The following is a 22550-nucleotide window of genomic DNA, read 5'->3' as shown; positions in this document are numbered from 1 at the left end:
ATAATTCTGTCTGGGTCTGGCATCTTTTGAGGGACCAAATCTCTTACAACCTTTAAAGTTACTTCTGGGGTTAATGGTCTGGGGTGGTGGTGTTTTCATCTCTAGTCCCAGCTTCTAGAATAGTGTCTGTTTTATAGTGGATACTAAATATATTTGTGTTGAATGAATGGATAATTGTAATTATGTTCCTAAGAGGTATATGGAATATATGCATTAGTGGTAATTATAGCTAAGAGTTTGTGCCAGGCCCTAGTCTGAGTGCATTACAAATAGTAATTTGTTTAATCTTCACTATAACCCTATGGAGAAGTTACTGTGAATCTCCATTTTACAGTAGAAATTGAGGCACAGAGTGGTTAGGTAAATTGCCTGAAATTATAAAGCCAGTGAAATATTGGAGCCAGGATATTATACAAGTGATGATATTTGTATTTGTTAGGATTATATATGTTTAAAAAGTACTTTAAACAAATCTAATAGTATCATATAGTCTTCCCAATTAAAAAAGAAAAAAAGAATTAAGCATTTCCCTTTCTCAGAAACTTTCCTTCCAAAGCACACATACTGGCTGTGAGGGTGATCTGGCTGCAACATCTGTCACCCCATTGATCTCCAGGGTTCATTCAGCGGATCTGGTGGGCTAGGCGGGTGTCCCCTTCCTCCCTCACTGCTCCATGTGCTTCCCTCCCCAAGCTGTGCGCTAGAAGAGGAGGACCTTCCCCGATAGAGGAGGACCCTTCTTCCGTTAAGGGTATATGAGTAGCTGCGCTCCCCTGCTAGAATCTCCAAACAAGTTCCAAAGCACAAATACCAGTATGTCAGGAAGTAGTACCTGCAAGTTTTTAGTTCACTTTCTTTTTTCTTCTCTTTCATGTAAATGGAACACAACATATCTTTTTTGGTCATATTTTTATGGGTCATAGTCTACCTGCTTAGCAGGTCTACCCTGTTTCTTCTACAATGATTGTTTCTCCTTTACAGTAGTCATTATATGTCACCCCGTGTTTTGTTTTGTTTAAGATTTTATTTATTTGTGAGAGAGTGAATGGGAACACAAGCAGGTGGAGTGGCAGGCAGAGGGAGAAGTAGGCTCCCCGCTGAGCAAGGAGCCTGATACAGGATTCCATCCCAGGATCCTAGTATCATGACCTGAGCCGAATGCCGACACTTAACCGACTGAACCACCCAGGCATCCCTTCACCCAGTGTTTTGAAAGTACATTACAATTTCATATTTTATAGATTTCTTTTTGATTAGATTTTAGCGCTTCTTCCTAATGATGGTTTTTCCTGTTGATTTGAGAGGGAGTATAACGTTTTATTCTGCTCATCAGGTTTTCAACTGGTGGTTTCCGTGGGCTACATCGCAGGCTACTCCTGTTCATTTCACTGATTCCACTATAGACAGAGTGCTTTGTTATTTAAAAAATCAGATGTCAGAGATTAATTAGCCTTTGTGGGATTATTAATGTGTTCCTTATACCAATTTAGGGAGTTACCCTGAAATGAGATCTGTTTTCTTTGGCTTTTTCAATGACATGAGTGAAACCTCTTTGCAAATGTAAAGATGGGTAAGTCTCACAGTGTTCATTCTTTTTTTTTTTTTTTAAAGATTTTATTTATTTATTTGACACAGAGAGACACAACGAGAGAGGGAACACAAGCAGGGGACTGGGAGAGGGAGAAGCAGGCTTCCTGCCAAGCAGGGAGCCTGATGCAGGGCTTCCCTGGGATCAAGACGTGAGCCAAAGGCAGACGCTTAATGACTGAGCCACCCAGGCTCCCCTGTTCATTCATTCTGCAAATACTTGTGAGAGTGTCTAAAGTATGTCCTCTAATATGCAACTTTCAAATGATAGTTTATCCAGCAGTAAATCGGGTCCTGAATAGACTAGCTCATCTTATCTAACCTTCAATGAATCTGACCTGTGCCAGAAGACTAATTTATTAATTTGCAGCGAGGGATATTCTATTTCAGGGACTGGAAAACTCATTTCTGCTTGTTAGCGTAATGCTGTCTTTGAATTTCCCAGATAACAAGAAATCAAAAGCAATCAGATGGTTTCTTGGTGTGTATAGAATAAACAAAAGAGATTGCATAGTCTTTAGGAGAAATTTCATTTGGATTGTGACAAGTCTAAGGAATTATTCATATTTCACCTTAAAGAATTTTTTTTAGGATGGCAGAATATTTATATTTGTCGGTTCTTTTTCCTTGTCTCTGTTAGATCAACACTAACACAGTCATACTTTCCAGACTTCATAGAGGTTACTACCCATTACTTTGCACTTGTTCTATTAAGACCTGTCTTTATTTTAGTGTGTTGTACTCCTTTAACATTTGTTTTTTATTGCTACATTTTAGCCTGGTGTTTTGATCAGCTGTCTCTGAGTCACTTTGTAAGGCAGATTACTACGAAGGTTTGCTTCCTTAAAAATACGTTCCCCTGAAGGAGATTCTGAGACCATAGTTTTCTTTCTTTTTTTTTTTTAAGATTTTAATTATTTATTTGTCAGAGACAGAGAGATGGAGAGCGAGCACAAGCAGGGGGAGTGGCAGGCAGAGGGAGAAGCAGGCTCCCTGCTGAGCAAGGAGCCCGTTGTGGGACTCGATCCCAGGACCCTGGGATCATGACCTGAGCCGAAGGCAGACACTTAACCGACTGAGCCACCCAGGTGTCGATGAGACCATAGTTTTCTGACCACTGATTGCTACTCACATTTTGAGAATTGACTTTTTTGGTTATTTAAAAATATTAGGGTGTTTTGTTTCGTTTTGTTTTATATTAAAAAGGCAACATTACCCAGAAATAGCCACAGTTATACCCTGATGCATAATCTTGTGGAACTTTTTAAATATGATACCTACATCTATATAATTGAAATGGGAATCGTACTGTACCTACTTTATCATCCCCCTTTTTTATCTTAATAGATTATATGTGTCTTTCAGTGTATTTCTGGGTCCCCTCTTGGGGTCTTTTAATTAATTCAACAAACATTTGTATTTTACTTTGCCAGGTATTATTCCAGGTGTTGACTGTACAGTAGTGAACAAAACAGTCAAAAGTTGATTGCCCTTGTGGAGCTTAATAAGGGGAAATCAGACAACCAAAATAAGTTAAATCAGTAGGCTGTTAAGCAGTAGTAAATGCTATGGGAAAAAAAAGGCAGAGAAGGGAGATTAGGGAGTATGGGAGAAGTGAAGTTTCAAAAAGTATAGTCAGCTAAGACCTTATTGAGAAGGCATTTGAATAGACATAAACGAAGTGAGGGAATGAGCTAGGAATGTGCCAACAAGGAGAGGCCAGTTAGAGCAGAGTAAGTGAGGGGGAACAGTAGGAGATAAGGTCACAGAGAAGTTGGCTGGGTGTGGGGATGGGGAGGAGAGTATTAGATCATGTAGAGCCTGGTAGACTACTGAAAGAGCTTTTATTCTGGTGCAGTAGAAACCCAGTAGAAAGTTTAGGGCAGAGAAATGACATGGTCTCACTTCAGTCTTAAAATGATCATTCTCACTGCTATGTTGAGAATAGAATGGGGGGCTGCAGGCAGTACAGGGGCAAGGGCAGAAGCAGAGAAACCATTTAAGAGGCTGTTGCATTAATCTAAGCTAGAGATGCTAGTGGCTTGGATAAAGGTAATGAAAAATGGTTGGATTCTACATACAGTTTGACAGTGGGCATAATAGGATTTGCTGACAGATTGGATATGAGGTGTAACACAAAGAAGAGTTGTGGATGAAAAAAAAGAGTTAAGGATGCACTAAGGTTTTGGTCTGAGCAGCTTGAAAAATGGAGTCACCATCAACTGAAATGGGGAACACTAGGAGGAACAGATATGGGGGAGAAGATTTTTTTTTTTTAAAGATTTTATTTATTTATTTGAGACAGAGAGAATGAGAGAGAGAGAGAGCACATGAGAGGGGGGAGGGTCAGAGGGAGAAGCAGACTCCTCGCTGAGCAAGGAGCCCGATGCGGGACTCGATCCCGGGACTCCAGGATCATGACCTGAGCCGAAGGCAGTCGCTTAACCAACTGAGCCACCCAGGCGCCCTGGGGGAGAAGATTTAAGAGTTCAGTTTGGGACACAATAAGTGTGAGGTGCTTATTACACATTCAGGCGTTGAGGTTGAGTAGGCAGAGGTCTCGGGTGGAGATAAAATTTGGAAATGTGGCTTGTATATAAGACTGGGTGAAATTGGGGCACCTGGGTGGCTCAGATGGTTAAGCATCTGCCTTCGGCTCAGGTCATGATCCCAGGGTCCTGGGATTGAGCCCTGCATCGGGCTCCCTGCTCAGTCGAGAGCCTGCTTCTCCCTCTCCCTCTGCCATTCACTCCACTTGTGCTCTCTGGCTCTATCTCTCTGTCAAATAAATAAATTAAAAAAAAAAAGACTGGGTGAAATTGCCAAGAGTCAAGAAAGAAAATAGAAGAGCTCAGAGAATTGAGCCCTAGGCCCTGATTGATTAGAAGTTTGGAAGATAAAGAGGAATAAACAGAGAAGACAGAAAGGACAACCAAGGAACAAGGAGGAAAACCTAGAGAGAGTACAGTTCTGGAAACTGGATGAAGACTCTTAATCTGGTCTTAGCATATGTCTTCCCCTCCAGACTGTGTGGATTGATTTTTCTCTTCTGTGGGTTAAATACGCACACCACCCTCCCACCCAACCCTATTTTATCTACCTATTACTTTAACAAGACAAGATTTTATGTTTTTGTGGTTTTTTTTGGTAAAGATTTTACTTATTTATGTGACAGAGACAGCGAGAGAGGGAACACAAACAGGGGGAGTGGGAGAGGGAGAAGCAGGCTTCCTGCAGAGCAGGGAGCCCGATCTCTGCAGGGAGCCCGATGCGGGGCTTGATCCCAGGGCCCCGGGATCATGACCTGAGCTGAAGACAGACACTTAACCACTGAGCCACCCAGGCGCAACAATATTTTATGTTTCTTTTTTTATAAATTAATTTTTAATTTTTAATTTTTTTTAAATTTATTTGCGAGAGAGAGAATGAGAGACAGAGAGCATGAGAGGGAGGAGGGTCAGAGGGAGAAGCAGACTCCCTGCTGAGCAGGGAGCCTGATGCGGGACTCGATCCTGGGACTCCAGGATCATGACCTGAGCCGAAGGCAGTCGCTTAACCAACTGAGCCACCCAGGCGCCCCAGGATTTTATGTTTCTAACAATAAGAAAATTTCATTGTAAGTACTGCATGTATCAGCTGAAGATAATCTCCTCACAATAACTCTTACACATACTGAGTCCACCCTGAGCAGCCTCTCTTTGTTTCTGCTACAGAGATGTGGAACCAGCATCTGACTTCCAGGGAGTAAGCAGCCAAAAGAGGGGAATCAGCATCTCATCAGCTGAGGCGTCCCTGGCAAGGCAACTCCAAGCATTTATGTAGGGTCAGCTTTAGAGCCAGGAACTAGGCTCTTTCTCAAAATTAATTATTGCCATTGCTTATTGGTTAGTTCAAGCATTTGGTAATTTGCTCTTCTAGCTAGTAGCAAGCAAGGAGGGTATATTATTTATTGCTGTGTAACACATTACCCTGGAATTTAGCAGCATATAGCAACAGACATTTATTTTCTTACAGTTTCTGAGGGTCAGAAATTTGGGAGCAGCTTAGCTAGGTGGTTCTGGTAAAGGGTTTCATGAGATTATAATCAAAATGTCAGCTGTGGCTGCAGGCATCCGAACACTCAACTGGGGCTGGAGGATCTGCTTCCAAGATAAGTCACTCACATGGCTATTGGTAGGAGGCCGTAATTCCTTACCATGGGGACCTCTGCATAGGGCTCCTTCAGTGTCCCCGTGACTTGATAGCTGGCTTCCCCAGAGTAAAGTGATCTGAGAGAGAAAGGAAAAGGAAAGAAACCGTAATGCCTTTTATATCCTGATCTTGGAAGCTGAATACTGTCATTTTGGCCATATTTTATCTGTAGGAAGTGAGTCTCTAGGTCCAGCCCACATTCAAGGGGAGAAGAATTAAACTCCACCTCTTGAAGGGAGGAGTATTAAAGAACTTGTAGACATATTTTAAAACTACCATATTTCACCCTCTGGCCACAAATTACTTACGATTCTCTCATGTGCAAAATATACTGGCATCCTCCCAACACCCACCTAAAGCCTTGTCCCTTTACAGCATCAACTTGAAATCCAGGTTGTTAGGTCCAAGTGTGGATGAGGCTCCTTGGTTATAGTTCCACAAGTACAACTTCTTATGATGTGAACACCTATGAATTAAAGTTTTCTGCCCCTCATGCACCCAACATACGGTGATGGGACAGGCATGTACTAAACAGGTATAGAGATTCCTATTTAAAAAGGGAGAAAATGGGAGGCACAAAGAAGTCATACTGATTCATAGCAATTCTGATTTTATCTGGATAAATGTTTGAAGTTTCTTGATTAGGACTTAGTTCTTCCTTTGCGCAGGAATGCTGCTCTGGTGGCTCATGTTTCCTCCTCCTAGGCTCTTGGTTTCAGCCTCTGAGTTATCTTTTCTTTTCCATGAAAAGTAGTCCAGATTTGCAGCTGCATAGTTTTCTTAGTCTGCTTCTTGCCAGTAGAATTTTGAGGGCCCAAGAGGCTTCTTTCCATTTTGTTTTTCCTCTGTACCTTTCAGTGTAACCTGGCAATGTTTCTTTTTTTTTTTTTTGCCACCCAGGCGCCCCCGGCAGTGTTTCTTTTTAAAACTTAGGGTCTCCTGTGAATGTTACTGAGATTCCTGCCATAAACAAAAGCCACACCCACAGATCTCTTCCAGATAATCTCCTTTCTCCCTTGGGCTTCAAGATGTTGTTACATCTTGATTTTAGACTCTGGCTTCTAAAACTTCTTAAATTCCTTTCTTTTTAAACCATATAGTTTGTGGGAATTTGTTATGGCAGCCCTTGGGGACTAATAATACCCTTACGCTTCTTGGAAGCCCATTTGTTTAACTGAATAGTTCTTTAGGCTATATAGATCTTTCTGAGGTCTTAACAAAGAATTTTTATAGCCGCATTCTAGGCTTCCTCGTTAACCATTTTCTTTCGGCAGTGCCATGGATTTCATCTTTCCTTGGAAGCCATTTCTTAATTTTAGTATCATTTACCATCTGGAGCGGCAGGGAATTTTCAGAATTATTTAGTCTTGACTCCCTTTTTGTTTAACTGTCCTTCCCCATAGGGGTGTCTGGCTGGCTCAGTCGGAAGGGCATGTCATGACCCTTGATCTTAGGGTGTGAGTTCGAGCCCTGTGTTGGGTGTAGAAATTACTTTAAAAAAATTAAAAAAAATAAACTTTATCCTTTCCTTTAATTTATCCTTCTCTTCTTGCATTTTAATGTAAGCAGCAAGAAGCAGCTAAGAGGTACCTTTAGCATTCTTGTCTGGACATCTTGTTAGCCAGACTATTACCCCAGTTCATGAGCCACAACTTCAACTTTACGTGTTATGACAGGCAACAACTTTTGCTACTACATAACAAGGATCCCTTTCCCTCCAGTTTCCAAGAAGATTTTTCTCACTTAAGTTCTCAACCATAAATTCCTCAAAGGCGATCATACTTCTACTATTTCTTCAAGGCTCTTCAAACTTTCACTGATATTCTTCTCAGAGTCCTTCCAACTTTTACCCTCTATTGGGTTCTAAATCTTCTCCCACATTTTAGGTTTTTATTGTAACAGAACACACTTCCAGGTATCAAAATCTGAATTAGTTATCTATTGCTCTGTAACAGGTTACACTAGAGCTTAGTGGCTGAAAATGACAAACGTTAATTATCTCATAAGTTCACTGGGTCAGGAATTTGGGGCAGTTTAGCTGGGTGGTTTTGGCCCAGTGTCTTATGAGCTTTTAGTCAAGATACTGGCTATTATTGAAGTCATCTGAAGGATTAACTGAGAATTACTCATATTCTGCCAAGTTTGTTCTGGCTGTTGGGAGGAGGCTTCAGTTCCTTATCATGTGGGCTTTTACCGGACTGCTTGACATGGCACTTTTCCAAAGAAAGTGATTCGAGAGAGCACAGTGCTCTTTATGGCCTAATCTTGGAAGTCACAGATTATCCTGCCATATTCCATTGTTAAGAAGTAAGTCACAGTATGGTATTGGCTTAAAACAGACACCTAAATCAATGGAACAGAATAGAGAGCTTAGAAATAAGCTCAAAGGAGCCAAGAATATACAATGGGGAAAGGGCAGTTTCTTCAACAAATGATGTTGGGGAAACTGGACCACTATCTTACACCATACATAAAAATTAACTCAAAATGAATTGAATATAAGACCTGAAACCATAAGCCTTTTAGAGGGGAACATAAGCGATAACCTCTTTGACATCTGTCTGGTAATGATTTTTTGGATCTGACTTCAAAAGTAAAGGCAACAAAAGCAAAAACAGACAAGCTAACAAACTAAAGAGCTTTTGCACAACAAAGGAAACTGTCAACAGAATGAAAAGGCAACCTATTGAATGGGAGAATTTGCAAATCTGATAAGGGGTTAATAGCCAAAATATAGAAAGGACTCATGTAATGCAATACCAAAAAAAGAAAACCAATTTGATTAAAAAATGGATCAGAAGATCTGAATAGCAGTTTTTCTGAAGAAGATACACAGATGGCCAAAATGTACATGAAACTGCAGGGAAATATAAATCAAAACCACAATGAAATGTCACCTCACACCTGTTAGAATGGCTGTTATCAAAAAGACAAGAAGTAACAAGTGTTGGCGAGGATGTGAAGAAAAGGAAACCCTCGTGAACTGTTGGTGGGAATGTAAATTGGTGCCCCCACTATGGAAAACAGTATGGAGGTTCCTCAAGAAATAAAAATAGAGCTACCATATGACCCAGCAATTCCACTTCTGGGTATTTATCTAAAGAAGATGAAAACCTTAATTCAAAAAGATATATACATCCCTATGTTCATTACAGTATTACTTATAATAGCCAAGACGTGGGGACAACCCAGGGGTCCACTGATGGATAGTGGATAAAGACATTGTGATTTGTATAAATATACACCAAACACACACACACTGGAATATTACTTGGCAAAAAAAAAAAAAAAGAAATCTTGCCATTTGCAACAACGTGGATGGACCTTAAGGACATTGTGACAAGTGAAATATGTCAGATGGAGAAAGACAAGTATCATATGATCTCACTTATATGTAGAATTTTAATTAAAAAAAAAAAGCTTATTGATAAAGAGAATAGATTGGTGGTTGCCAGAGGTAGGGGGTAGGGTGTGAGCAAAATAGAAGGGGGTCCAAAGGTACAAACTTCTAGTTATAAAATAAATAGTGGGGATGTAATGTACAGCATGGTGACTGTATCATCAGGAAAATGCAAATCAAAACTGTAAAGATATTATAGTTTATTACAGTTAATTATAGGTAACTACAGTATTATAGTTAATAATAATATATTACATATTTGCAAGTTGCTAAGAAAGTAGATCCTAAAAGTTGTAATCACAAGAAAATAAAAATTCTATAACTATGTATGGTGATGAATGTTAACTAGTCTTTTTTTTTTTTTTTTTAAAGATTTTATTTATTTATTTGAGAGAGAGAATGAGAGAGAGAGCATGAGAGGGGGGAGGGTCAGAGAGAGAAGCAGACTCCCCGCTGAGCAGGGAGCCCGACGTGGGACTCGATCCCGGGACTCGATCCCGGGACTCCAGGATCATGACCTGAGCCAAAGGCAGTCGCCCAACCAACTGAGCCACCCAGGCGCCCGAATGTTAACTAGTCTTATTGTGGTGGTCATTTACAATATATACGAACAACGAATCATTATGTTGTAACCTGAAACTAATAGAATGTTCATGTGAATTATACCTCAATTAAAAAAAAAAGAAGAATTAAGTCACTAAGCCTACACTCATAGGATCATAAAATAATTTGTGGACATTTTTTTGTGGACATATTTCAAAACACATAGTGTAGTTAGCTATTGTTGAACTTTGAGGAATAGGGAGAGTCTAATATTGGCTACTGCCATTGTTATATTGATTGGCCTAATAAATAAAGTGGGAACCAGGGGGTTAAAAGTACGTATCGTATCAATTATATCTCAGCAAAGCTGGAGAAAAAAAGTGCGTTATCATTCACAAAACAAGAGATCTAGGAGAAAAATTTCTTCAGTCTTTTTCTTTTGCCCGTTATCTCTTTGGGTAACAAAGATCAACTCACTAATAAAAGGACTGGGTAGATGTGCCATCCTAAGTGTTCAGAATGACAAGTGTCAGGTGTGTGTGTGTGTGTATGTGTGTGTGTGTTTGAATGTGTTTGTGTTATAGGCAATTGGAACACCTTTTGAGGGCTAATATAGCATGTTGATAAATGTTGGTAAAATGGGATTATTCTCAAAAAAATTTTTTACAGGGCTCTTTGAATAATATCTTACATAGAAACCAATGGGTAAAACATATAAAAATGGAACTACTGTTGTTAAAGGATGGGCCCAGATCCCACTGATTTAGCATCCCTTTCGGCCTCATGTTGCTGCCAGGGATCCAAGGAACATAGTGTGAAAACTACACCATGTAATCAGTCCCTTTCGAGCCTAATTCACAAAAAATCTATTAATACATAAGATTGTAGGGCACCTGGGTGGCTCAGTCGTTAAGTGTCTGCCTTCGGCTCAGGTCGTGATCCTGGGGTCCTGGGATCGAGTCCCGCATCGGGCTCCCTGCTCAGCGGGGAGTCTGCTTCTCCCTCTCCCACTCTCCCTGCTTGTGTTGCCTCTCTCACTGTGTCCCTCTCTGTCAAATAAATAAAATCTTTAAAAAAAAAAAAAATACATAAGATTGTAGAGCTCAGCAAGATAGCCATAATAGCAGAATAGCACTTTACCAGGTAGCAGACTGATTTCTGGTATTATCTACTATATAATGGTTAGTGAAAACCCATGGTGGTTTGAAGAAGTAGTCAGTGATCGGTCAGCCACAGATACCTGTAGAATACTTTTCATTAGTCTGTTGTCTTACCGAATTGTTTTTTCCTTCAACAGAATAATACAACAGATCTTTACAGGATTCTTTGCAAATTCTGCAGTTCCTGGATCCTCACATCCTTTTTCCTGGTAAGTAACTAATTGCCCTCTGTCTTACTTTGCTGGAGTTGCAGCATGTTAGGTATCTGTACCACTGCGACAAAGTAGGAGCTGCATAGGTGAGTATAAAGATTTGATTCACAGACTGTTAGATTGCTTTTATTTGCTGAGCCCAAACTTAATCAGAACTTAGTTTTTATTGCTCAGTCTCCTGAGGGCCGTCCTGGTCCCCCAGGGTGTGCAGGCACTGGATGTGTCGGTTTTGGTTCATTTTCTGGTCTGAGAGTTGTGTTGAGAGGGAAATGAGATGGTCCCCGCCAGGCCTGGTATCTGGACTTACAGGTTTCTTTTCTAGATCATACGGGAAGATGTTATTCCTTCAGAATTTCTGAAATTAAAAACATGTTGCTTAACTTCCTTTTCTCAAAGTAAGAAGGTTTGTCAGAAGAAACAAAGGCTATAATTCCGTATCAGAGTGACACTTAAGTACGGTAGGGGTTAAGATGGAATTTCCTCTCTTCTGGACAATTACATGCCACTTCTGACTCTGCCCCAGAAGGCTCCTTTGCTCAGAGGGACCTCAGTCCTTCCACACGGTTACCCTATTTTCCAGCCTCTTGTTTCTTTTTAACATGTTCTCGCCAAAGAGTCTGGACATCTGTCATCCGGGGTTGTGCACCGGCAGCTCTAGAAAGAGGTGCTGCCAAGTCCCTTTTGTAATTGCTCTAAGTTGTGATTCAGAGAGACTGCTGTGGCTGTTTTTCTACTTGAAAGCTCCTCATTGTCGAGGACCATGGGTAGCCTCTTAGAATGAAGGAAGTCTGCTATAGATTTTGCCAGTCACAAAGGGAAAACGCTCCTTAAAAAGCAGCTCCATCTATGTTTACTGTAAATGGGCACAGTTAGAAGACAAACTTTTCTTAGCCAATAGGCAAGGAGTCACTCTTTTTGCTCTGGTGTGTCATGTGGTATTTTAGGTAGCTTCACATTTTATGTTCTATTCAATTAAGTAAAAATTCCTTACTTAAGAGAATAAGAGACTACTTCCAGATAATCTGTTTGACCTTAAAAATATTGAGAAATTCTTTGCCACTTGATTTTAGAGAAGTAGTGACTTTCCAGCTCTGAGAGAGAGCAGGATCTGCCAGTTTTTTCTGTGGTGTAAGGCAGAGCCTGGTCACTCCATCTAATGCTGTCTGTCTCATCTTATGTATAGGAGCGGGATGCTGCACTCCAACCCTGGGGACTATGCCTGGGGTCAGACAGGGCTTGATGCCATTGTAACCCAGGTGAGGAGCTGCCTTTTGAGGGTGTCTGTTCAGTGTGTCTCATGGTTCCACAGGCTTCCTGCTTTCCTTCTGCTACTTTCTGAAATGGCAGTCACTCTGCTTTCCCTAATATTTTGAGCTTGTGGGTTTCCATTTTACTGAAGGGATAAATGGCTTATGGGTTTAGTTTAGCATCCATGTACCTTCTAGGTCCTAGGGACTTTCTAGAAGATGGCTTCACCTCCATAGGAAGAAAAGACTTCTCCTATAACAAACAGTATTTTGTATTTTTGGCCTCTTGTTCAGTCCTATGAGGAACCTATTAACAAGTGCTTCACAAAAAAGGAGGGTCTCCTCACATGTTGAAGCAGGGATTTCTGCTAGATGGAGCAAAGTAGGGGAAGGAAGCAGAGAAAAAGGTATTCCCATGCCATGTGTAATTGCTTCCACTTATTTATGTTTATTTTAATTTAATTGGTTTTTCATTTCCCTTGTGGACTGCTGAGAATAGAAAGCATGTCATTTATATCCATATCTTCTCATAGGCAGTAATTTACCTATTTCTTGGCATACTTTATGCTACTTTCCATACTCCCACCCTTTTTTTTCTTCCAGCAGAATGAAATTTTTATACCAGTTAAGTATTACTTTTTGTTCAGTTGTAGTTTTATTCCTGACATCACAACGCTTATGCTACCTCCGAAGTTGCTTTATGCCTGGAGGTGGACCTTGCAGTGATAGGTTTGTCTGTAGACTTATACTAATGTCACTCTGAAATTGTAAAGGAATTATGAGTGTTCTGGCAGCAGGAAAGGGGAAACCCAAGCCTCTCAGAGCCCTGCAGAAATAAGAGCAACTAACATTTCTAATATATGCACTGTTTGTTCTCAGCTGGAGCAGCTCCCTCCCCAGGGATAGTGGGATATCTGCCACTTCTTCTTCTTTTTCTTTTTCCTTTTTTTGTAGCTTTTAGGACAACTGGAAAACACAGGGCCTCCCCCAGCTGACAAGGAAAAGATCACATCTCTTCCAACAGTGACAGTAACTCAGGAACAAGTTGGTAGGTTCAGTTCTATACTTATTCTGTCAGCTTCTGATCTCTGTTCAAAATCCCAGCACCTTCCTATACTAAGGATCTTCAGTTAAAGCTATAGCACTCCTAAAATTCCTACTGGGGTGTCATATATGGAAGATGCCTACCTTTTCTTTAGGGTTAGTCACGTCAATGCAGAGTGGACAAACCTTTTTTTTTAATCATAAAGAGAAAGGAAGAGAGTTTTATTCAAGTCTAAGTTAGGACAGTCGCTGGGGTTGCACTATCTTTCATGAAGAAGAGAGAGCTCCAGGGAAAAACCATTTGGTGAAGGGTTATATGTTTTTTTGTTTATTTTGAGGTAGGCTCCATGCCCAGTGTGGGGCTTGAACTCATGACCCTGAGATCAAGACTGAGCCAGCCAGGCGCCCCTGTTTTTAATATAGTTGCAAATTATTATGACAAAGGACAGTCCAGAAAGTTACAGACTTCATCTTATGTTTTTAGTACGTGCAAATCTATATGACTTTAATCTTATGGAGATGAGGGAGGTTTTTTTTTTGTTTTTCTTTATGTTTGGAATGCTCCTTTTTGGTTATTACTATTTTTTTTTTAACAAAGTAGATATACAGTGTGTGCTCAGGGCAGAAGTAGAACCCATGCTTTGAGGTTTTGTGGAGTCATTATGACCTTGGTAAATGTTCAAGTATATAGATTCCCTGGGGCCCAGGAGCAGGGCCTGCAAATGTTGAAAGCAGAGAATTTCTTTTATCAGCCAGCAAGTATTTCCTCAACAGCCACCATGTCCTTTTTCTAGGTGCCTTGCAGGAAACAAAGAGGTACAAGATAAGACTTGATTTCTTGAAGAGCTTACCAGGGGAAGCAAAACTCAACTAAATGATTAGAAAACAGTATAAAAAACAGTATTGAGCAGATGATACAGAGAAAGAAAAAAAATGGGAGGCTGGGAATTTGTTTCATATTTACTCTGTCAGATACAGTTAGGTACTTGAGACATAGATATTATTTTTAAGCACTGAAGGAATTTAGTGACAAGGAGCACTATTTTGAACTAAGAGTTTCTTTCCCCACAAATTCCAGTTTAAGTTGGAGAAGTTTTTTTTTTTTTTTTTTAAAGATTTTATTTATTTATTTGACAGAGAGAGACAGCGAGAGAGGGAACATAAGCAGGGGGAGTGGGAGAGGGAGAAGCAGGCTTCCCGGCGAGCAGGGAGCCCGATGCGGGGCTCGATCCCAGGACCCTGGGATCATGACCTGAGCCGAAGGCAGACGCTTAACGACTGAGCCACCCAGGCGCCCCAAGTTGGAGAAGATTTTTAAAGACAGGATAGGCCATCTTAGGTCATTCTGTTCAAGGAAAAGTATGAACCAATGTGAGAATGTCAACATGGACATAGTGTCAGAATCAGGTATAAGGAGAGTGACTTTATTAGCCCTGAAATAGAATCTGGTTTGGGGGTAGTGGGAGGCATGACTGGTTAGGAAGGGGCCTGTCTGTGTAGACCTTTAAACTGGCAGAGTAGTTAGGGCTGGATATTTTATTTTTAAAAAGATTTTATTTATTTATTTGACAGAGAGAGCAAGAGAGGGAACACAAGCAGGGGGAGTGGGAGAGGGAAAAGAAGGCTTTCCGCGGAGCAGGGAGCCCGATGCGGGGCCCGATCCTAGGATCCCAGGATCCTGGGATCAGGACCTGAGCTGAAGGCAGATGCTTAACTACTGAGCCACCCAGGCACCCCAAGGGCTGGATATTTTAGATAGGAGGCAAGTCTCATAGTTCCCCAAGTGGAGGATTGAAGGAATTTAGGTGGTCTTTAGGGAAGATTAGTTTGGAGGTAGTATCTCAGATAGATTGGAAGGCCAAGAAAGCAGAAGCAGGGATTTAAGGGGCTGCTGCAACATCTAGGTGGGGTGCAGGTAATGGTGGCAGTGCTGACGGAAGGGTAGACTGAATATGGAGGGGTAGACTCAATATCGCTTTGAAGAAAGGCTTTTATCACTGATTGCATAATAGGATAAAGAAGGGAAAAGGGTCAAAGAGGACTCAAGGTTTTGCAGCTTGGGAACTGCAGAGCTGGTGCTGCCATCTATCAGGGGTGGGAGAATGGTGAGCAGGCCCTGGTTTGGGTATGGAAGTGATGTGATATTTTTAATTTTGAACTTGTTGATTTTGAGGTACCAGCTGGGAATCCCAAGTAAAGATGAGCTGGGAATTGCTATGAGGCTAGTATTAGGGAAAATTAGCTGGTTGCAAAGCTTAGGTAAATTTGGAGGGTTGAAGGCTAGGATCAAGGATACTACCTGGGAGGCTGTTCCAATAGACAGCCTAAATTTTATTAAAGCTAGAATTGAGGTAAAGATGTTAGGGAAGAGTGGAGAGGAAGGAGTAAATCTGTTAGGTGGTACTCACTCCAGGTCCTTGACTGCTGTGGGCACGTAGCACGCCCTGGCCACTGGAGAGAGACACTAGCTGGTATCGTTAGCCAGACTTGGGAAACTCTGACTTTGCTGCCTCGTACTCCCAATTTAGCTTGTAGGCATTTCCTCATAAAGAGTGTTTCTTGTCTTGACTTGGAACCTGAGCTATCCTTGGGCTTTGCAATTCTGCAGCACCACCTCCTGGTACAGCTTTTAATTACCAACCTGTACAGAGGGCTTTAGGACAACCACTCTGAAAGAGGATGCGAAGTGTGGAAAATAGCAGGGTAAAAGTGGCTTGAGACACTGACTGGGAGCTGCTAAGATTGCCGAGATGCATCCCTTGGTTGTGGTGGACAGACTGCCTGTGTTTACTAAGTAGAAATTGCCAGAAGGTCTGGGAAGATGTTTTTCCTGTTTTACTTAACAGATAATCTAAGCCCTGGTTTATTTTTTCCCAAGTCTTGACATTGAAAAGTAGACCTTACGTAGTTTCTCTGTAGGCCTTACTTAAGCCCATTCATGTCCCTGTCTACTACCACCTCCTCCCCCATTTTGAAATAAAATTCCTGCTTCCTACCTCCTCCACCTAGGATGCACTTAATTGTATCTTTTCTGTAGGCATTCCTTTGGTTAAAAGACAGTGGGCTAGTTTTTTCTTCTTTCTTTTTGCTCGCTTACTTTAGAAGGCATTTCCTCCTCCAACAGATATGGGTTTAGAGTGTCCAGTGTGCAAAGAAGATTACACAGTTGATGAGGAAGTCCGGCAGTTACCCTGCAACCACTTCTTCCACAGCAGTTGTATTGTACCATGGTTAGAACTGGTGAGTACAGACAGCTGTCGTGTGTTTTGGGCCATCTCTGCCAGTCACATCTCCTTGGGGTGGGGGGATGGTTTGGAGTTCATAGAGAGCCAAGCAGAGCAGATTTTAGTCGCTGGCTAATTCCTCCTACTGGCGCCATTACCGTTTTTTAGATCACTACGTGTTCAGAATTTCTCTGACCAGAGGTTACCAGACCACAGCCCACAGGTCTCGGGCCTGCCACCTGTTTTTGTAAATGAAATTTTCTTGGAACACAACTACGCTCATTTGTTTACAGTTGTCTGTGGCTACTTTTGTGCCGTGTCAGCAGAGTTGAGTGGTTGTGACACAGGTGGTGTGGCCTGTGAAGTCTAAAATATTTACTACCAGTCCCTTCACAGAAAGTTTGCTGACTGCTGTTCTAGACCATATCAGGTCACTGTTTCTTTCTTTCTTTTTTAAAGATTTTATTTATTTGAGAGAGAGAGAGCACATAAGTGGGAGGAGGGGGTTGTTGGGAGGGGCAGAGGGAGAGGGAAAAGCAGACTGAGCAGGGAACCTGGACGTGGGGCTCCATCCCAGGACCCTGAGATCATGACCTGAGCCGAAGGCAGACCCTTAAGTGACTGAGCCGCCCAGGCGCCCCCAGATACTGTTTCTGGTTAGTTCTGTTTGGTGATGTGTGGTAGCTGTTGTTAAATTGCTGGCCTAGAATTCTGTCATTTCTGTTTAAAGTTCGTTTGGGAGATGTCCTGGGTTATACCTTTGAGTCCAGCATGCACTGTGTGAGAATACATGCCCTTTCTGTTTTTCTGCTGCCAGCTCTCAGGGTTTCTTAAGTGTTTAGCACTCCCAGCTTCTCAGGTCAGGCTATTTACATGGACATCTTTCTGTTTCAGCATGACACGTGTCCTGTATGTAGGAAGAGCTTAAATGGTGAGGACTCTACTCGGCAAACCCAGAGCTCTGAAGCCTCTGCAAGCAACAGATACAGCAGTGACAGCCAATTACATGACCGATGGACTTTCTGAAGCTAAGGCCTGCATCTGAGCCAGGGCTGTGGTAGTCTTCTTATCACAGCTGTCAATTGTATCAAAACAAAAAAATAGTAGGTGGATTTAGGAATTGCATAAGAAACCCCAACCCATAATATTAATGCAGTGAGTGTTTTTCTTCTCCAAATTTAAAGTTAGTATCTGCAGATGGAATTGTATCTACAACCAAATGCCTCTTATTCCTGAATTCAGAGTGATACTTTTATAAGTGTGAAACTTGATTATGTGGGTTTCCCCTGCCAGAATAGAATCACTTTACCTTAAAGTCTAGCTAGGGTCCCACTATCTGTCATGTTCTCTTGTAGTGGATGTTTCCACCTCCTTCTCTAACTTCCACCCTACCATTAGTGTATTTAATTATAGTAGATGCAGTGGAACCACAGTCCTAAAGTCCTGCTGATATAAAGTCTTTCTGTTTTAATTGTACAAAAGCATCTACTCTTGGCCACATAAGCCACAAAGCAAGATCAGATTAATTCAGGAATCTGAGACTAATGATTTTGTTTTGTTTTGAATCCTCAGAAAATCAAAGAAAAATTACAGTGGGGAGGAGCAAGTGGCCGATCATTGTACTCTTTGATTTTCTCATTTTAATTTTTAAAGACTACTTCACAAGGTGCAGTTTCTGCAGAAGCCAACATGACATATCTTAGGAATCTTACGTTGTTGGGAATCTGATTCTGGTTCCCTTTTGGAAATGAGTTGGGCAGCATACAGGCACAGAAGGACAGGTATTTGAAATCTTTGGTTCTGAGGTTTCTTTAATGACCCCCAACTCATTGTTTACTGCCTTTTGTCATAGGGACCTTAAAATAATTTCCCTCAGAAATAGAATTACTTTATTACTGCTTCTACAGCCAATTCACTGTTTTTAGTAATTCATTGGTCTTCAGGAATTGAGATTTCACATTGTCTCATTTTAATTTTTTAAGCCCTTTTATCATCTCTGAAATCTTTCTGTTCTGCTTGGTTCTGGTTGTACTTGGTATCAAACTGATTGTTGTGATCATGCCCGAAACAGCTTGGCCTTGGAGAGGTGGGCCTTCTATTTTCAGCCTAACAGTGTCTCATTGCACATGCACATGCTCTTTGAAGCATTTAAGTGTTTGAAGTTGAATAAATGAAGAAGATCAAGAATGTTGTTGGAACTTTAGAGTCTCAAAAGGAAATGATGGGGGCACGTAACCACTGTTAGCGCACCATAGAGGGTGACAGGGCCTCCATTTGTCTGGTCACATCAGCCCTTCATAGTTTAGAATGATTCGAACAAGAAGGCCACTCTTTATGAGTGTCTTTCTTGGCTAGGAGTCTTTCCTCAGTTTTTGTTGACTATCATACACTGGTTTTGGGGGCGAGGGAAAGGGGTTAGAGATATCTTTGTACTTTGGCAGAGGATAAAGAAGTAGGGGAGGGAAGAGAGACAGTGGGAGAGTGGCTTGCTGAATTAACAGCCTGCCTCTAAAATTGTGACCAAAAGGTATGATTCATGTTAGGCCCAGAGGAAATAAAAGATGTTTTCTCCTCTGCCTCTCATGTTATACCTCTGCAGAGATCATTTCTTTGGAGAATGTGAGCTATTTACTATGGGTATCAATGTGTAGCCTGCTACACATTGGTTTTGAGGGTGGGGGGCACTGGGGTCAAGAAGTTTAGGTGGGGGGAGGGGTGAGAGGTATATTCTGAATATTTAATTGCCACTGCATAGATGGAGAAAGGCCATGCTGAAGTTGGAACACATTGTAGTTTTCAAGTAGAACAGTGTCCACTGTCTCAGAAAAATTATGACAGCCAGAAATTACTGTCTCCCTGTTAGAGCCTGGAGATGCCAGACAAACAGTTGTGTTTTTACTACAAATAGAAAGCTAGAGAACCAGAAAGGATCTGAGTAGCTCACAAAGGGTCAGAAAGAAAGTACTGGATAGGGATTACCTTTTCAAAACACAGAATAGCAAATAGCGTCAGTCTCAGTTATCTGAAATTTTCTTCACTTTTTTTGCTCTGATAGAGGACATGAGGCTCCTTTTGCTGTTTCCTGTACCTTTTCCACTTAATGATTCTGTAGTGTCTCTTCCTCGGAGGTATCTTGGAATTGCAGGTTAATTTAGGTTAAGGAGTGTACTAGGGTTCTCCCGAGAAGCAGAATCAATAAGGCAATAGGGTGTGTGTGTGTGTGTGTCTGTGTGTGTCTCTGTGTGTGTGTGTCTGTGTGTGTCTGTGTAAAGAGATTTATTATAAGGAATTAGCTTGTGTGATTATGGAGGCTAAGAAGTTTCAAGATCTCCAGTCAGCCAGTCAGTAGATCTTACGGTGTAGTTCTAGTCTGATTCCAAAGGCCTGAGCACCAGGAGAGCCAGTGGTATAAATTCCAATGCAAAAGCTGGTGGAAGTTTTGAGACCCAAGAAAAGCCAGTTTTTGTTTTTGTTTTTAACATTTTATTTGAGAGAGAGCCAGAGAGCACGCACGAGAGAGTGGGAGAAGCAGACTCCCTGCTGAGCAGGGAGCCTGGTGCAGGGCTTGATCCCAGGACCCTCAGATCATGACCTGAGCGAGAGGCAGATACTTAACTGACGAGCTACCCAGGCGCCCTGAAAAGCCAGTGTTTTAGTTTGAGTCCAAAGGCAGGAAAAGACTGATGTCCTAACTCAAACAGGCAAGAGGAGTTCTCCCTTGCTAGCTGGAGTGTCAGACATTTTGTTCTAGTTGGGCCTTTAACTGATTGGAGGAGGCCCACTAACATTGAGGAGAGCAATCTGCTCTAATTAGTCTACCTATTCAAATGTTAATCTTATCAGACATACCCTCACAGACACCCCCAGAATAATCTGTGACCAAATATTTAGTTACTCCTTGGCTCAGCCAAGTTGACATAAAATTAACCATCACAGGAGGGAAAATAGAAATGCATACAGGGAGACAAACCATAAGAGACTCTAAATCTTAGGAAACAAACTGAGGGTTGCTGGAGGGGAGGGGGGGTGAGGGGTTGGGATAACTGGGGATGGGGTAACTGGGTGATGGACATTGGGGAGGGTATGTGTTGTAATGAGCATTGGGTATTATATAAGACTAATGAATCACAGACCTGTACCCCTGAAATAAATAATATATTATGTTAATTAATTGAATTTAAATTAAAAAAAAAGAAATGCACACAGCAGAGTGATACCCATCCCACTTAAGTTTTGCCAGATAAACAGTGTGTCTCTATGAGAAATGTCTGCTTTGCTTGGAGACCTCAGAAATAGGGTTAAAAAGTAGAAGAAATATATATGGGATGAGGGCCAATTTGCTGTGTGCAACATACCTATTTTTCTTCCTTAATGTAAATTAACCTGGAAGTCTGAGATGCCTCCCATTCTAGGAAGAAACATTGCAGATACATTGATCTAACACCGAAACATGGCTGGAGCTAAGGGTTAGTTTCTAGGAATGCCTTGCTCTTAAATGTTTCAAACAGTTTTAGATACAGTGCCCAAGGCAGAGGGCTACATAACCCCGACTTTTATAACTTCATTCCTTTACATTTGGAAGACTTACAGACTCAGGAATCTGGAGCCTTTATAGGAGTCAAAGGAGAGATGATTTAACTCTTGCTGATTGTCACAGAGAATAGGAAACAATTGCAATTTCAGATCTTGAACCCTTATACTTGAGGCCTTTATATTCATATTAAATGGCCTATGGATTCCATGCAGAGCTAAACAGATTGTTTCCTTTTTTTTTAGAGAAAGAGAGAGTGCACACACGGGGTGGGGCGGGGAGCAGAAGGGGGGCAGAGCGAGACGGAAAGAAAGAGTCTCAAGCAGGTTACGGGCAACGTGAAGCCCAATGTGGGGCTTGATCTCACAACCCCAAGATCATGACCTGAGCCAAAGTCAAGAGTTGGAGGCTTAACTGACTGAGCCACACAGGCGCCCCAACAGATTATTTTCTTATTCATGAATGTCTTTTCTTCTTTATCTTCCCTTTGTCCACTATAATTTGAAATTAGAGGGGCGCCTAGGTGGCTCAGATGTTTAAGTGTCTGCCTTTGGCTCAGGTCGTGGTCTCCAGGTCCTATGATTGAGCCCCACATTGGGCTCCCGGCTCAGCAGAAAGTCTGTTTTTCCCTCTGCCTCTCCCCCTGCTTGTGCTCTCTCTGTCTCTCTCAAATGAATAAATAAAATCTTTTAAAAAAATTTAAAAAAATAAATAAATAAAAAAAGAAATTAGAGGGAGGAAAACTATTTTGTTAGCACATAATTAGGAAAGACCTCCTAGAGACTGGTAAACTTACAAGTTGGGAACTGATACAGGGCAACTCCTTGCTGGCTTCCAAGTGATGATTGCTTCTGGGGTAGTTTCCATAGGGATTAGTCTAACTCAGGTTCATAATGGGTTATCTGGCTGGATAGAACTGGGAAGTTTGGTGGGAAGGGCAGAGTGGTGAACATTTAGCTGAGATCTCCAACATCTTTACAATTTCTAAGCTAATGAGTTGGGAGCAGGAAGAAAGAATAACTCTGGCCTTAAAAATTCATTTTCCCTCAAAGTTCCTACTGCCAGTTCTCTGAAAAGCTGGGAAACATGGAAAATCCAGAATGGCATTTTGTCCCTGTTGCTGTAGCTCCTGGACTTTTCCTTACAGTGTTCTAATTTATAAGAAAAGGGAATTACTCTAGGTAGGAGATGTGGAGATGGCTATAAATTAAATAGCTTCCTTAGCTTATTATAAATTTTAGTTGTCAGCATTTGCAACAGTTGAGCAAGTGCTTATTAGATGTTTTCTTTGAGCAGTACTCTCTCTGGTCCATTAGTTCTCAAGTTTGAAGGAAGTTTTCTGGGGAAGAATTTGTTTTTTTCCCCAACAGCTCTCACTTTGGTTTAATAGCTAATAGAAAAAATTCCTTGT

At 41.4% G+C, this 22550-nt stretch overlaps 1 protein-coding gene across 1 annotated transcript in view; it reads left to right on the top strand.

The window, feature by feature from the left end:
• The window catches only part of RNF115 (ring finger protein 115), a 67078-nt gene extending 47797 nt beyond the window's left edge, over window positions 1-19281 (top strand). The window contains exons 5-9 of the mRNA XM_021688147.2: window positions 11019-11090; window positions 12277-12349; window positions 13295-13388; window positions 16509-16624; window positions 17503-19281. Of these exons, the coding sequence (XP_021543822.1) occupies window positions 11019-11090; window positions 12277-12349; window positions 13295-13388; window positions 16509-16624; window positions 17503-17634 (487 nt within the window). The 3' untranslated portion in view covers window positions 17635-19281. The remainder of the gene's footprint in view (window positions 1-11018; window positions 11091-12276; window positions 12350-13294; window positions 13389-16508; window positions 16625-17502) is intronic.
• Window positions 19282-22550: the final 3269 nt, after the last annotated feature.

Source organism: Neomonachus schauinslandi, chromosome 4, assembly GCF_002201575.2.
Source record: "Neomonachus schauinslandi chromosome 4, ASM220157v2, whole genome shotgun sequence".
NCBI lineage: Eukaryota > Metazoa > Chordata > Mammalia > Carnivora > Phocidae > Neomonachus > Neomonachus schauinslandi.
Note: the sequence above shows the minus strand (reverse complement) of the source record. Positions and strands in the feature narration are given on the sequence as shown.